Below are 17,177 nucleotides of genomic sequence, written 5' to 3'. Positions count from 1 at the left end.
CGTAAATAAAATATTTGTATTTGTACATTTACCCGAAAACTCGATTAACCAAAGGAGATTTAGAAGTTTTAGGCATTTTACTAGGTACATTAATCAATATTTTTGATGAAATTTCGAGATTCAGAAAGCACTATCTACAATTCACGGATACAACTGTGCTGTGTTGAATAATGTGTGAAAATTATTTACGACCACATTTAAACAAAGCAACCCATTTATAGACCATTCTTTTTGAAGGAGCAGTTTCACCTAACACTTTTACCATTTCAGTATGAATATCCATGGGCTCTAAACCCTTTTTAAAAAAGAATTTAATAATAGCACGATGATCAATTTTATCGATTGTTAAAACTAATTTTCCACCATTAGTGTTTTCCATTGTTACTGTTTGCTTGTATCAATTAACACATGTTTTCCGATGATTAAATTGTGTGAAAACTAACAAGAACAGATCTTTATCATAACTGCGGTATTTTGTATACGTTAATGCACTTTTTCGGAAGTTATTTTTTACAATAAATTTTTTTACAATGTCGCTGTGAATACAAATAACTCCTAATTACTTTATTTTTGAAAAACTATAACTTTAACCAAACTGTCAAATTTTGAAAACGTCCACAAACATACAATTCTCAATATTTTGTGAAAACGTCAGATGACGTATGATAGCGATCTCAGAACATAATATAATGCTTCTATACGAGGTATGTTCGAATGTAAATATACAAAATATAATAGATTATTTAAAATAAACTAAACTTAGTGATGCTGCTCTGTGCTTCAGTCTGACATTATTTTTTAAGAGTCACAAACGTATTTTATGGAATATACATTCTTATCTAGAAATAACATTGTTCAACTTAATTTCTATATTGCAAGATATTTATTAATTATATATTTCTATATAATATTGATGCAACTATGTTATGGAATGTTAAGAAAAAACTTTTTCTCTAAAAATTATTTTTATTGTAAAGCTAGAATATTTTTCATTTGTCTTGTCCTAGACATGAAACACAACTTATGATTCAAAGTCTGAATTACTTTTATTGTGGTTGTTCTTGTGCTTGCAAAATTACGTTCGAAAACGTTGCAAGAAACTTCTGAATCTCCTCAATCTTACTATTTAATGTGTCGAGTGACTCCTTAGTAGCTAGCTCTCCATCTTCTTGGTTTTCACAGGGGATATGGGGTACAGAGGCTGAAGGGGAAGTTGGCCTAGGTAGATCTGAGATTAGCCTTAGTAGCGGTCTTTTAGCACATCCACTGAAGTTTGCTGTATGTTGCTCCTGGCAGTTGCAACAAGTAGCCGGAGCTTCCTTATCCTTTTTACAGGACCGGGATTCATGGTCTCCAGCGCATTTCACACACTTGGGAGGGGCTTTACAGTTCTTAGATGAGTGGCCATACAACTGGCAGTTGAAACACTGCGTCGGTCGGCCAGTCTTATTCTGGGTCTCCACCGTGATTTTATGGTGAAGGAGTTCTTGCATTTTAAGGATACTTTTTTCCCTCTTTGGGACTATAACCTGGATGAGAGGCAGCATGTTTCCATCTCTTGTTCGCCACCTCTTTACGAGGATTGGGTGGTATTCTCTATTGACGAGTTCATTTCTTATTTCATCCTCGCTGACTGATTCCTTGAGACCTCGAATTATGGTTCTTAGATGAAGTTCTTCCGGCGCGGAGAAGGAGTGGTAAGGATATTGCCCTTCCTCCATGATATCCCGTAGAATTTTGTAATCGTCTGCATTTTTGGGATAGAAGGCCACACCCTCGAACTTGTTCCTAGTTAAGCCGATGTCCATAGAGGTTTCCCTGAGGACCCTGACCAGCTCCATGAAACGGTTTTTGTCCCTTAATATGATAGGAGGGATCTTTCCTACCTTAGACTGTTGTTTGGAGGCCTGAGCTTCGGGTACGGGGTTAGTCACTTCTACGGTTCCTGATGGTTGTGCTTGGTTTAGTTCATCTTCGTTTGTTTCGTGCTTTGAATGTGACATTTTCGCAGCTGGGATTTGGTTTTCTTTGGTATCCAAGAACAACATATTGTCCTGGTGCTGTATTAATTTGGTGGCTACTTCTAAGTCGTTGCTTTTCATGCTCTTACAAGAATTTTCCTTTGCGTTTTTTTTAGAACCACCCTTCGTTTTCTTCTTAGATTTCTTTGCAGAGCCTTTCATTTTCTCGTTCACTATGTGCAAAACACCACAAACACAGAATCACAAAATATAAAGAATTCTTAACGTTTTGTGAACAGAATAAGGAGTTTGGCGAGAATTTGAATTTACCGATTTCATATTTTTGCTTACCTCTAGTTTAGAGATGGCGAAAAATATCGATATCGATAATATTGTTAGCCAATATTTTTCAAAAAAATTTAAAGATATTTCTTAGACTTCATAAAAAATCTCAATTGCTTTTAAAAAAACCTTTAAAATTAGTACTTAGTTTTAAACGTTTAGTGCATTTTAATTTTTAATCTTGTAAGTACATTAAAAATATCATTTCTTTTTAAAATTGTAGTATTCCTTTTTTCTGAAAAATATCGATACCACTTAAAAATTTAGTTAATTTCTTTAGTAGCTGCAAAAAATGTCGATTTTTTTATCTATCGATATCGACTCTAGATTTCAAAGCTGCCAACTGAGAGTTTTGGTTGTGAATAGCTGACATAGAGTGTTAACTTAATACAAATAATTTCGCATTTATTTGGCGTGGTCTCAGCAGAAAGGCACTGAGAACGTCATGTTGCTGGTTAAGTTAATGTAGAATAAATATGGAAGCTTAAGATCTTTAATTTAAACTTGTATTAAATCACCTGTCTGAAAAGAATCCAAAAGTAAATAATTAATAGAATTGAGAGCCAAGAAAAATATTGATACAACTTTTTCGATATTTTTAAAAAGATATCGATATATCGGAAAAAAAATATCCACATTTTTTCCAATATATATATTGATATTTTTTATAAACTCTTACAATTAAGTACCAAATTATACTAAACCTCTAAAATTCAATTCCAATTTAAAAGGTTATTAAAAATAAGTAAATGGTTTTTTTATACCGTTTAAGAAATATATTTAATTTTTTGAAAAAATGTGGAAAAATAATTATTTTTTCATTTTTTCATTTCAATGGATATTTTTTTCAATAAATATGGATAAAACTAATTTATAAAGAAATATCCATAAAATATGGAAAATATGGTATATATATAATATATATATATATTTTTTTATGTATATATTCTTAGTTGACAGTATCAGACAGTATTAGCTGTCAATGTCAAGCAATAAATATGGTCATATTTTTTTGCATAAACAGTAAACAATTAAATAAAGTGTTTGATTAAATAAGAAAATATATTATTTTGATACAATTTTATTATTTACCATGATGTCATAGATTCTTATAAACCCATATGTGAGGTAAATATATAAAATCATTAATTTGTAGTTGTGTATTGATTTTTTCTTTTATTTTTTTGTAATAGAAATAAATAGTGTATATCAAAAAGTAGATACTTTAAAAGCTATCACTTTATAAATTGTTTTAGATATGGAACCTGACAGAATCTTAGTTGCAGCTGGTTTAACAGCGGCCGCTGTGGTAGGGGCTTTTGTGTTTTGGGGCCCATCTACTGGGTCCGGCAATCGGAAAGGGCGTTTGGCCGGATTAGTTAACTTAGGTAGAACGTGCTTTTTAAATGCCATTTTACATGCCTTAGCTGCTTGTCCACATTTTGTTGATTGGCTGGAAAAAGATACTGTAACCAAAGAAACTAGTTTAAGGGGTACCTTAGCTACTGTTTTATCAGGTAGGCCATGTATTTATACAACACAATATTTGCAGTTTCATCTGTCTTTTTTTAGTGGTTAATGGTACAAATAAATCAGTACAAGATAGTTTTGCACCAGCTGCAGTAATAAATGCATTAAAACGTTTAGGATGGGTAATTCCAGCAGGAGAACAAGATGCTCATGAACTTTTAAATGTTATATTAACAACACTAGATGAGGAGACACAGAAAATGAGCAGAAAAGCTGGGTAGAGTGGTCATTCAAGATGATTCAGCTACCAGTATATAATATATGCATTTTAGTTGTCTATCTGATGCTCTTGGTATGAATGAAATAGAAATGGAAGTGGAAGATGATAATGAATCTGAATTCAGTTCAATGGGAAGTGTGATGTCATTAAATGAGCTTTGTAGATCAACTGGTGGTCTTAACTTTAGAAGTAGCGGAATAAGAAGAAACAGGTGGATTTCTAGGTGAGATCTATTTAGCTATAACTCTAACATGAAGTCTATGGAAAACTAATAGTAATAGATTTATAAAATTTGTGATATAATATAAAATGCTGTTTTTATTTATAGGTCTTGTCGTGCATTACAAATGTCTGGACCCCCACCTCAACCTATAAGCCATCCATTTACAGGCACTTTAACCAGTCAGTTGAGATGCACTGAATGTGGCTTCAAAGTAAGTTGAAAAACGTGTTTGTTTTTCTAGTTGCAACCCATTTCATTTTAGTCAGCAGTACGCTATGATAAATTTGTAAGTTTATCGTTGGCATTGCCCAGTGGCGCTGGCGATTTAGGTTGGGGTCGGCACAAATTACATCAATTGCTCACAAACTTTGTTACGCCCGAGGTAGTTCAGGATGTACAATGTGAAGGCTGTAACAAGGACAGGGATCCAAGCTCCACCCCAATTTTATCCAGACAAATTAAGATCCTTAACTTCGGCAAGGTATTATAGCACAAAAAATATGTATAAAAACTTTATATTTTAGCTTGCATTATTGCCAGATAATATGACTTGTATGGGAATATATATGCACTCTGCCCCTGCATCTCCAAAATATTTAAAAGTCAACATTTATAATGTTAATTTTTTATTCATCATTGATTTAATACAATCATAACCTTATCAAAAAGCTGTAGTTGTAGAGAGAAAATATTTGAGCAAGTCATCTACTCTTCAATTATAAAATAAGTACTATAGCACAACAATGTAATAATTATTGAGTTGTTGTTTTTTTCAGCTACCTATATGTTTATGTATACATATATCGAGGAATATCTGGTCTCCTACCGGTATATCAAAACGTCAAGACTATGTCCAGTTCCCGGTGAGATTATCCATGTCAGCTTATACCTTTATTCAAGCTAATTACCAAAGAAAATTATCTGGATTTGTAAGTATTTGTATTAAGTTAATAAAAAATAAAACTTTACTTATTATTTTATAAATTTTTTTTTCATCTTATTATGTCTAAAGGTCAAAATATTTATGTTTGATACTAACATTTAAAAAAATTAATCAAAAACTGGGTTTACGTAATACTGCTGTCATTATTACTATATATTGTTTCAACCAATGAGATAGTAGCAAGAGAATAAATTGGTTAGTGTTATGTCAAATTGTATTGAATAAAATCAAGAATGCCCTGGATAGTAATTTCGATTGGATATGAATACAGATCGGAGTTATAAAGTTATTTCGGATTAATCGATAGTTTCGTCGAAATTTTTCAGTTATGCCCAATTTCTTAATAAGTAGTAAATCAACCCTAAAAAGTGTCTACTTGATATTCGTCTAGGAGGTGTAGGGTCATATATTTTCATCATAAAACTTTTTCTCTATTGTAATTATAACATTGAATTGATTGTATACTTCATCACCACAGTCTGCATTTTTGTCTCCCATGTCACTCAGAATTAATATTCAAATCATATAAGACTGAATGCTTGATTGCTTGCAGGAACTTGTTGGCAGAATCTTCGATTGTATTAGTTCCTTTGTAATTTCATCAAATAACTTGAGCTCGCAGGTATCTAAATAGATAGCTATTGTATACATTTTATTATTTCGAATGTCCTGAAATTCAACATTCGTATCTCACATTGTTTACGTTATTATTAATTTGAAATTTTCTGTACTTTTCTCAGTTTCTAATATGTTTTAAAATATGAATATTAACGGAATTCCAGATATCGCTGAATATAATACAAGAGTTTTTCAATTTCAATATTGTACAAGTAACTTCTATAAGGTGCTTGTATATTCTGATAATTTTTCTCATTTTTAAAAGGCATTTATTGGGAATATATGTTATTCAAAATATTATCAATCATTTCTTCTTCGGCAATTCAACAAGTGAAAAAACTCCATATTCATAACTCATTCAGCTTGAGGCCGAGTGTTGCGCAAGAAAATCAATTTGCTTCTGTTATTCACTATTGTTAATCCTTTTTTCACCAATACATTGTTCAATTGGTCCATATCCACTGCAATACTTTATGATCATGAATATTCCGCTTCGGTGTCGAAGGTTCGTCCAATAAGTATTGTAATTCATTTTTCTTTAAACTTTTTTGATCCTCCATGTTGTTCTTCGTCACTGACATTGGGATGTGAAGAGGCAGCATCGCCATAAGTTTGTAAAGTGTTCTTTGGGCTTCGGCAGCAGATTTCTTCAAATTAAACAATAAAAATAATGAATGTAGGAAATGCAATTTTGGGCATTGCATGTTTATTGTCTGAATACATTTTTTTGTTACTAGTCGTCGTCGACCAACCTACAGTTGATATAATTGTGGTTTTCTTCCAATTAACCAATATATTTTTCTATATTTTAACACCAGTTCTTTCCTTTTCTTTTCTACACCTTCCTTTCATTGAAGTTTTGCATCAAGATTCATTCCGAGATACTTAGCATTATTGCTATATGGAATGATACTATTATTTATTGTTATTACTGCTTATGCGGTCTGATTATATGTGAACTGCACATGCACATATTTACTATCGTTAATTTTTATTTTCCAGGTTTAGTTCCAATTATTGTCACTTTCCTGTTGTATTTTTCGGGCGGCTTTTTCGCTATTATCTCTGACAGTAAGAATCACAGTGTCATCAGCAAATGTAGCCATCGTGATATTTTCCGTATGTAAAATAGGTAAAGAATTGGCCCCCCTAAACTTCCTTCTGTTACACCTGCTGATTTACCTTCTTTTATAGTCGAGTAGGGTTTCAATAACTCAGTGTATTGTTTCGGTAACATTTTATGTAATTTATGAACAAGGCCGTCATGCCATACCTTATCGAAGGCTTGTACCACATCTAAGAACATACCTTTTTACCTTCGTAGGGTTTTTCAATTACATCTGTTGTTCTGTATACCTGATTAATCGTTGAATGCTTGTTAACAAACCCAAACTGATGTGTAGGTATTAGGTTTTTTCTCTCTATAATAAGTTTTATCCTTTTCAACAGGAGTTTTTCAAATACCTTAAATATTACTGGTAGCAGTAAGTGCTGGTAGTTGCCTATAAGATTTTATTTCATTTAGTGATTTTCCAGGTTTTGGGATCATGATAATTTCGGTCATGTCATAAACATCTGGGGCTTTAGTCGAAATGATGCATTGATCAAGTTGGTGAGTTTTATAATTGCCTTTCTTGGTAGTTTTTGCAGCAACTGTCGTGTTATTAAGTCATAACCTAGTGATTTCCTTGGATTAATGACAACCTTGACAATTTTGGTTACTTCTTTCAGCGACTTGTTGAATCGTTGAATTTGTACATTGTAAGTTCGGCAAATTGTATTCAATGTCAGTTCGGTTTGGTTTGAAGCTTTTTTCTAGGTGGTCAGCAAATGCTTCCGCATTTTGTTGATTTCTGCGTGCCCAATTTCCATGTAGTCTCTAACAGGTGGTCTGTGTAGACATGACATTGTTTTAAGTATTTAGGAGGCTTTAAAGAGCGAATAATCTGTTTCCTTGTCATCTCTTAGATTCATCAGATAGTTATTTATGGATTTGTTTTTAATTTGCAGTATTACCCTTTTCAATATTTGGGTTATATTATTTAAAATATTTTAATTTTCAGGCTTTCTATTTTGTTGCTATTTTTTCTATAGCATTCCTTTTTCAGCCACAATTTGCTTGATTTTTTTCGGATAATTAATTTCTAGAGTATTATTCCAAGCAGCTTGCTGGATATCTACAATTTTTCTGCTTTCAAATTTAATTGTTCAGCTGTCTTAAGGGGTACATTTAGTTGAATTTGATTGTTAACGTTGAATTTTGTTCTTTTTTTATTATATTTTAACTCATTCTCAGAATGATTGGTGTATGATCTGAACTTAGGTCAACGTTTCCTTCTACTTCAGTATACTTGGACGTTATGTTTCTGTGAAGAAATTTAACAGATGTGGGTTTTTCTCCGGATCAGTCGGCCAATAATTCTTCATTGTCTTCTCAATTTTTTGGTCCTCTAAATCGTTTTTCTTCACTGACACTGGGATATGACGGAGCAACATCACCGTAAGTTTGTAATGTATTTTAAGGGCTTAGGCATGTCTTCAAATCAAACAATAAAAATAATGTATGTGTTGGTTATCGTCTGAATACACTGTATAACTCAATAACACTAAATAAGAAATTGTTATTTTATATAGAAAAATGTGGAAAAAGTCAAACTTAACATCTGCTTTAGATGGTTTAACAATTGTTTACATTGATACTTCGAATTTCTACTAATACTCATGAAAATTTCACTGAGAAACTTAAACATAGTATAGCAATCTAAATAGGTAATTATTGTATACATTTTATCATTTTGAATATCTCGAAATCCAATATTGCTGATAATTCTGTTATTAATAAATGTTAATACAATAACAGATGCGATGCTGTTAGAGTAGTATTACCTTTACATAATAACTGTTTTAGTCCCATTGATCATCGGTAAGGATTGATGTAGTATGTGTGCCAGAACTTTGTAACATCAACGAATGAAATATTTTCAATGTTGACTTGATTCATTTATGGTGTTTTTATTGACGTTATTCTATGTTTTTTTTGTACATTTGATTATATTTTAGAACTACACTAGCACAAGCGAAGGCGGCAGTCCACTTTCCAGTAACACACCTCTATGTTGGACGGGCAATTCCTTAAACGAAATGTCGAACGAATTTAGAAATGTCTATCAATTATCTGCGGTTGTAGTACACACAGGTGACGCATATTCGGGGCACTTTATTACTTACAGACGGGGACACCAAAACAACAGGTGACTGTCATTTTATTTTTTCATTAGCTTTTATTAATCTCTTTATTCTTCAGGTGGTTCTACACTTCGGACATAGAAATAAAGGAAGTTTCCATAGACGAAGTTCTACAAAGCACCGCTTATTTGTTGTTTTATGAAAAATCCTCAACGCTGAGTAGTTTCTAAGGATCGACATATTCATTCATTCTAACTTTGTTTAATTCCACGTGCATTTAAAGTCTTGGCATTTAAAAGTGATGTAACGTTCTGCACAAATTAATATCAAAATATTCCTACCGGATTAACTACTAGAGAGAAAATATCCTTTTAATGTTGTGAAATGTCTATATTTTTCCGTTGAAACAAATGCAACTCTATGTACAAAGATTATATTAATGTTGATGGAGAAGAGTCTTTATAATGATGAACGTGATTCCTACTTAGGAGTGTTAAATATAATTGTTTTGTTTGATGGGGCTCAAAACAAGATGAATTTTGTTAAATAAAAATATAAATTTAATCCAAATTTAGTTTCATTATATTCTTCCAGTTTTCTGATACTTGATTTGAATGCCTTTGAATACATTCGTTTTAGTTGCTGCCATATGTCACCGAAAACAAATGAGTGTAAAGTCATGTACCTTGCAATGTTGTCAGATTATATATATTTTATTTTCATATGGGGAATACATAACGTAGGAGCTGATTGACGGAACTACCAAAATATTTAAAAAGTCTACATTTCTGTCTTTTTATATCGTTCCTATCATAGAGAACTATGAAAATGAAATATGAAATGAACTATGAAATACTCTTTGGTTACTATTTCATTCAAATCAAACAGCATCATTCGTATCTCTCTTAATCACTACATAGTATAAAACAAAGTCGCCTTTTCTGTCCCTATATCCCTATGTGCGCTTAAATCTTTAAAACTACGCAACGGATTTTGATGCGGTTTTTTTCAATAGATAGAGTGATTCAAGAGGAAGGTTTATATGTATAATACATGCATAATATACTAAGGCAACATTGCTAATTTTAGAGGTTTCTAACGTGATGTCGTAAATTAACCTATTTTTTAGGCTTATTTAGCAATTAGCAAAAACGCTACCTAACCCTACGAGTTAGATCAAATTAATGTACTACAGTATTGTACACCATAAAAAGGTCTACAAAAAAGTCCGCGATGGTATATGTTTATCTTTTAGGGATAACCCACATTAACCATTTTTATTGTTTACTTTTTACGTGAGAAAATGGCTTATTTACGAAGCTATTTTAAGCAATACGGCATTAATCCTTATCGAATTAAGTACCTTAAATACAGTGTGCAATTAATATAGATCAATATGGTTCCTTACAGCATGTAAATTAAACAAATATTTTCGGAGATATTACAAATTTAAAATTTGCGTTTAAAAATGTGTAATGTAATAAAAATTGTATGAATTTAGACATTCCAAAGATAGCAGGAAATCTTCATAGTAAGTATAGGGGAAGAGGAATTGTTTTACTCCAAATTTAATGCGTGCAGGCCAAGGGCAGTAATGAATGAACCAAAAATACTGGATCGATTTTAATCATGTTTTCATTGAGTGACATAGGCATATATATTTTATGCCCGTGCAAAGTCGGAGCGGGCCGCTATGTTTTTATATACAACGTTCATATTTTTTCTGTAGTGTATTTAATTTAGTATCAGCATTGCACCCGTGCGAAGCCGGGGCGGGTCGCTAGTTATTCATAAAGCAAAAAAACCGTGGCTGTACCCTTAATTTGTAAAAATAATTACTATGTTTGAAACTTATCTCAAGTGTTCTAACAAGCTACACTATAGGAATATTTTTAATAGCTTTTATAACTCTAATGAATAATTTTTAAAAATTAATTTTTAATAATTTTTTTATATATATTTTAAAGTCTCCTTTTACCAACTATGGGTTTATCTGGACTGGACCTACAGTTTAACGTGGGCTCCGAACCACGGTCCTCAGCATTAAAGCCTACCAACTGGAGAGTGACCAACTTTAGAAATCATTCCAGAAGACATCCGGTCTTACCCAGCCTGGTTACTGGCGTGGATCATTTGTAAACAATCACAAACATAAATCCCGAACCCGCGGCTATCGCAACAATAGGAGGACTGTCCCATCGCCTTTACCACTGCGCCATCAAGCCGGCTTTTAATAAATTTAATAAATGGATCTTTATAAAACTACTGTCACTATGACTGTTTCTAATGTATAAATTCTTTCAGTCAACTTAATCAATTTTTATAATGAATTACACATATTTAATTATACTAAATTGTTGGGTACAAAATTTACGTATGAAATTTGTGTGAATTTAAAGATAAAATTAGTCAAAATTTAGTTTATTAAATTTTTCCAGTTTTCTGATACTTCAATTCATACTCATTTGGTGTTAAACTTGGATCTACTCCATTTCTTTTAAGCTGAATAACAATATCAAACAGGTAATCGAAACATTCAGTCATACATTTGGCTTGCTGCCACGTATCACCCCAAACATAAACCTAAAAGAAATTAGCATGATGAAATCCTAGTATATAAAAATGAACATCACTTATAAAACTTACACCATGTCTTCTAACAAGCACAGCACAAGTATGTGGATAATTTTTAATAGCCTCTTCTAGTCTGTCTGTTAAATCTTCCTCAAATGGGGTGTTTTCAATTATTGGCACAATTAGTTCCTCATCATAACGGAAATTCCTGCCTAGTTTTTGATTTTTAATACCTAGAAATAAAATACTTTATTTTTAACGCTTATCTAATTTTTATTCTATTTGACTTGACCTTTTATCATCTCTAAATGAGTGCATCTGAACTCTTTTCCGGGAAAAAGCATGGTGGCTAATAAGGCATATTTGGAGTGTGTGTGGATTATTGCACCGGCATTTCTCTTGGTATATGCACACATAAAAAGAGGTGTGCACTGGCTCTTCTTCAATTTTTTTTCTGGTGGTGGTAATTCTAAATCCTCCCCTAACCAAAAAATTATTACTGCATTATTACATACACTGTCTTATAAATTAACTAAATACTTTCTGATTACCTTTAATATTTTGTACAAATAGATCATCAGGTTTAATTCTCTCCTTTTGAACTCCTGATGGTGCAATGTAAATCTTTTCTCCATCTTTTATACTAATTCCACCGCCTAAAAATTAAATAAATTGTTCTGTTGTATAACAAAATGTGTAAATAAACATTTTAGAGTAAGAATAACAATTTATATTAAGTATGTTAAATAAATAAAATACTAAATAAATAATCATAAAACCAATCCTACCTGTTCCAGTTACCCAGCCTAAATGATAAAATTGTCTACATAGTTCTGGTATTAAATTTCTTGGATGTTCTGGATGATCCAGGGATTTTTCATTGGTATTCGCACTCATTTCGCTCAGAATACTCACTAAATGATAGACCTTATAAGTTCGAATACTGTATAGTTATCTTATCTAGTCCTCTGGTTCAATAATAAATACAAAATATACAGACTTTCGATGTTTTGTGATAATAAAAGTGCTAAACAAATTAACGATAAATAACCTTAAATTAGTTATCGTATTAGTATATTAAGTTGTCTATATTCTTTTAATTCCTAATAGTGTACAATGAAACAAATAAAATAGATTCATACAATTTATTTTTCGTATGTATTACGAAATTCCATGTTTGACATACACTGCCTTCGATTCATTCGTATGTTTTTGAATTTCAGCGGCAATACTGAATAAGTTTTTTTGTCATATTTTCTTAAATATAAACCTTTGGCTTCCTTTTTTATACATTTAATAACATCTCTATATATTTGATTTCTCCTGTTAAAAACAACGATACATGCTCTCAATATTACAAATTTGATGGCATGATAGGAAAAAACATTCTCAAAGAAATCCCCCTTAGTTTGTTCAATAAGTCTTTTTATCTTGAATGTGTAATGTTGCAGTATATAATCTATACATTTTTGTATTGTTTGGGTTCTATGTTCTGCAGAACTAAAGGCATAGGAAATGGAATGAACTGCGCCATCTATTTTAAAAGCAACTAAACACATAGCTTCAAATATATTTGTCAAAACAATATCGCAACTGTTGAAATGTGTATTAAGTACAAATTTCGAAAAATAAAAACTGACAGTAGAGAATCTAAAACGGAAAATTTGCAGTTAATTATATTTTATGTGAAAATGAGATTCAAAGTAAACTGATACAAATTTCACTGTCAGATTTAATAAAATATCAGCACAAAATGATTTTAAAATGTTTGTAAACTTACTTTATAACGTTGGTAATAAATTTAAATGCATCTTCTTTCTTTATTTCATATTTCCTGTTCCATAATTTAAATTTGTATCTCATTTCAGTATCTTTTTCAAATGAATAATCATTGGACACTTCCTTGCTCTCCATATTAAATATTTTACCACAATAACTTATGCATGGGTCTTTTCCAATGTGGGAAAATTTCTGAGTTTTACTTCCATTGATTATAAATGTTTCACTTGTTTTAATTTCAAACTCACAAATTTCATCAAATGATGTGGATATGAAGAGCATATCATCCATAGTTCTATGGATTATAGAATTAGTTTTAGTAAATTGGCTCAAGTTTGCATGACACATATAAGATAAATATAGATCACATAATAATGGAGATAATTTGCATCCTTGTGGCAACCCTACAATTAATTATATGAATAAATCTATTATTACAGTGAAATTAATTTACCAATATTCCATTTGTAAATTTGACTTGGTTTTCTTACACAAACATACTGATTTAAAATATAATTAAATAAAAATTGTTTTTCAGCTATTGTAAAAATATCATTTCTTTCAATTAAACCAATTAAGATATTTTGATCAACAAGCCCAAAGGCATTAACAATATCCACTTTTATAGCTTAAAATATGCATTAAATTATTATAAATTACCTATGATAGTTTCTTTCGATTTTTACCATAAACTCTCTTAATATATTTATTTAATTTTAAATATTCTTTCCAGCATTCATACAAATTTGATGAAAAATCCTTTTTAAATATATCGGATAAACACTTAATTTTCTTTTTAATAACATTTAAAATGTTGATTTCATTTGGGAACTGTAAAACTAGTGGCCTATGATTCATGTAAGTAGAACTTTTAGGAATAAATATCAAAATACCACTGGGACTTACAATATTCCCTGAATGAACTGGTTGTAAAATGTTTGTGTTCATATAAAAGTTATGAGTCTTATCTATAAATGAGTCCATTGCACCTAAAATTATATTTTGCTAATTGATAAAATAACTTCATGTATATTAATACTATATAATACATATCATTTATATTTAATAGTATATACACTTACAACGACTTACAAACAAATACTTCCTGCTTTTGGAATCCCGTAAACAATAATAAAAATAATTGATAAATGGTTTAACAACTGTCTGGAGTACAAGTATGTTTGCTTGACATAATTGGACCTCTACAGAATTTTTATTTTCTTCAGGTGATAACCAAGTGATACAGTCATATATATAGTCTTCCCATAAGCAATTCACATGAATGCATTCGCCTTTACTTTGTGATAATATTCTTTTAACCACAAAAAAGAATTTTGTTCTGTTACAAACATTTCCAAAAAATTCTAAAGGTATTAACTTAAAGATACATTTAAATATATTGAGCTTGTCATTCGCTCCATGACAACAGCAATAAATAGTTTCCCGTTTCAAATTAATATACATCTCCTGAAATAATTTATTAAGTTTATTATTGGAATTGTAAATTATGTTTTTACATAAAACATATTTCTTGTTAGGAATCCAGCCGTATCGATTATGGTAAAACTTCAAATTCAAACCTAAAGGATAATATTTCATATTACTGCTTAAAATTAAAATTAAATTGAACAATTATTCAGATTGGGATGTTGAAAAAAATTGTTAAATTGAACAATAGAACTACGATTGGAATTAATTGTCATGGTGTAATCTCTTGGTGAATACAATAATTTGTGGTTAGGATTCCAATTTCATAATTATGTTATTAAAAACTGAAACAAAAGGAGTGATCAATCAAAATTTTTAATATAAAACAAAATGTTAAATTGTAAACAATGAGACTACAATTATAAATTGGTACTTTTCGTGATGTGTATACTATTTTATGGTTAGGAATTAGGATAAACAGAAGATAAACAATTATTTTTAATCATGAATTACGATCAACCAAAACAAATGAAAAATAATGTTAGATCAAAATCGGGCAGCTATCAGCAGAAATTGGCAGTGTTGAAGCGTATGATTGTAGAATATGTTCATGTAATATTAATATTATTTTTGTAGTGTAAGGTGCTATATGTTGATTTTTATAGGAAAATGCTGCTTTAGTCGACGAATTAGAAGAGGTACAAGCAAAAATATTAATGCGTAAAGAAGAAAGGAAGTTCTTACTCAGAAAATTGTGTGAATATGAGCCACAAGTAGCCCTAGAAGTTCAAAGTGTAGCAAGAGGAGGTGCACCACCACCCACTGCCAATGACATAAAAAAGAGCAAGAAGAAGCCAGAGACCATTACATTAGAAAGAAGGCCATCTTCATCAAAACCAAGGAGACCTAGTATTAAAAGTAACAAAAAGAAATTTGTTCAACCTATTCCATTAGATAGCAATGGAAGACCTATATTTCCTATTGAATTAGGAAAGTAAGTCTCTAATGTAATGTCAAGATTATTTTGGTATATAGAACAATTTTTCTAGACTTACCATTCATTCCTTGGGGGAAGTGGTTTTTGATCGTCCAGAATTTCACTCAGAAGATGCTATATATCCTGTTGGTTATGTTTCTACGAGAATATATGGTAGCTTGAAAGATCCTACTCTTAAATGTGTGTATACATGTAAAATATCAGACGATAATGATGCACCATTGTAAGTATTTCTAACAATAATTTTTATAAAGTAATGCTCCTTAATGTTGCTTTTAGATTTGAAATAGCCTGTGATGATGAAAATCCTTCTATAGTTGGTGATACACCAGATATATGCCATTCAATTCTCCTACAGAAAATTAACGATTCTTTATCATTAAATGTAGTTAGTACTAGACCAAGAGGTAACGAGTTCTTTGGTTTGATTCATCCAACAGTATTACATTTAATACAGAGCTCACCAGGTTAGTCAGACAAGTTCTTGATCGAATTTAAGTTTTAAAATCTGAAACTTTGTAGGTACAAGAAAGTGTATCAATTATAAATGGACGAGATTTGAAGTATCGAAAAGTGCAGAAGCTAGTCAAGATTATAATGATGCTGGTCTTAGTTATGACTACTTGCAAAGAAGTATAAATTTATGCAAATACAAAATGGCACCAGATATATTACAAAAGCCTAGCGACTTTATGGATTCTATGTGATAGAATTGTATCTATAGACTTTTTATTTTATAACTGATAAATTATGTGTTAAATAAACACCTTTTTATATACTTTAAAATAATGTTTTATTGAATTCACTATAACATAATATCTTAATTGAATAAAATGGGTCCAATTTCTCTAATACTAAGATTGATTTTGGTCAATTAATTATTTATTTCATAATATTAGCTTTATTCAGCTTCTACATGATTAATTTCTTAACCAAAGGGGTGTATATAAAAGTTATACCAAAAACAAATTTAAAGGTATAATTTCATTTACATTTAACCAAACAAATCAAACCTAGTTGACTCAAACAACGAAAAAGGCTAAAAATATGATAAATTACTTGAAATTTTGCATTCTTTCTATATTTATTCCAGGTTTATATGTCAATCTACAACTATTCTATACTTCTACAAAAAGAAATATAGTTCATGTAAAATAAAATTCGTATTTTTGTCTCTATGTTACTTTAGATTGTGAAAACTTAATTTTATTATATTTATACTATATAACACTATCGACTTTTACCTACAATTGTTATGAAGAGAACATTTTTTACATAAATGTAAGAGAAGTTTCATTCAACATTCATGTCTAAATTATTACAATCTAAGCCTCTAAAATTGTTCCTCAATTTGGCTCACGTATTATACCGGTTTA

At 30.7% G+C, this 17,177-nt stretch overlaps 4 protein-coding genes across 5 annotated transcripts; 2 read left to right on the top strand and 2 right to left on the bottom strand.

Moving 5' to 3' along the window:
- The first annotated feature begins 3,271 nt into the window (after window positions 1-3,271).
- Window positions 3,272-9,587, top strand: Usp30 (Ubiquitin specific protease 30). The gene is made up of 9 exons (XM_076414590.1): window positions 3,272-3,431; window positions 3,560-3,820; window positions 3,876-4,050; window positions 4,106-4,276; window positions 4,382-4,487; window positions 4,539-4,757; window positions 5,053-5,205; window positions 8,898-9,088; window positions 9,142-9,587. The coding sequence occupies exons 2-9, from the start codon at window positions 3,562-3,564 to the stop codon at window positions 9,251-9,253; spliced, it is 1,386 nt and encodes a 461-aa protein (XP_076270705.1). The 5' UTR covers window positions 3,272-3,431; window positions 3,560-3,561; the 3' UTR covers window positions 9,254-9,587.
- A 1,841-nt stretch (window positions 9,588-11,428) lies between these two features.
- On the bottom strand, window positions 11,429-12,666 carry LOC143202824 (putative methylthioribulose-1-phosphate dehydratase). The gene is made up of 5 exons (XM_076414652.1): window positions 12,386-12,666; window positions 12,149-12,253; window positions 11,890-12,078; window positions 11,670-11,830; window positions 11,429-11,606 (listed from the first exon to the last, which is right to left on the bottom strand). Exons 1-5 carry the CDS (start codon window positions 12,492-12,494, stop codon window positions 11,448-11,450), a joined length of 723 nt encoding a protein of 240 aa, XP_076270767.1. The 5' UTR covers window positions 12,495-12,666; the 3' UTR covers window positions 11,429-11,447.
- A 62-nt stretch (window positions 12,667-12,728) lies between these two features.
- Tert (telomerase reverse transcriptase) lies at window positions 12,729-15,103 on the bottom strand. 2 transcript variants are annotated; one of them, XM_076414540.1, is made up of 6 exons: window positions 14,894-15,070; window positions 14,459-14,843; window positions 14,063-14,365; window positions 13,831-14,004; window positions 13,378-13,780; window positions 12,729-13,247 (listed from the first exon to the last, which is right to left on the bottom strand). In XM_076414540.1, exons 1-6 carry the CDS (start codon window positions 14,900-14,902, stop codon window positions 12,743-12,745), a joined length of 1,779 nt encoding a protein of 592 aa, XP_076270655.1. In that variant the 5' UTR covers window positions 14,903-15,070; the 3' UTR covers window positions 12,729-12,742. The 2 variants fall into 2 exon arrangements, with proteins under 2 accessions (XP_076270655.1, XP_076270644.1); XM_076414529.1 differs by having other exon boundaries at window positions 14,459-15,103.
- A 58-nt stretch (window positions 15,104-15,161) lies between these two features.
- Window positions 15,162-16,591, top strand: LOC143202817 (transforming growth factor beta regulator 1). Its single transcript, XM_076414640.1, has 5 exons — window positions 15,162-15,416; window positions 15,470-15,798; window positions 15,854-16,024; window positions 16,081-16,268; window positions 16,324-16,591. Exons 1-5 carry the CDS (start codon window positions 15,309-15,311, stop codon window positions 16,506-16,508), a joined length of 981 nt encoding a protein of 326 aa, XP_076270755.1. The 5' UTR covers window positions 15,162-15,308; the 3' UTR covers window positions 16,509-16,591.
- The last annotated feature ends 586 nt before the right edge of the window (window positions 16,592-17,177 follow it).

This window comes from Rhynchophorus ferrugineus, unplaced genomic scaffold (genome assembly GCF_030347505.1).
Source record: "Rhynchophorus ferrugineus isolate W39M unplaced genomic scaffold, kcgeb_rfMv2 rfM1, whole genome shotgun sequence".
Lineage (NCBI taxonomy): Eukaryota > Metazoa > Arthropoda > Insecta > Coleoptera > Curculionidae > Rhynchophorus > Rhynchophorus ferrugineus.
Note: the sequence above shows the minus strand (reverse complement) of the source record. Positions and strands in the feature narration are given on the sequence as shown.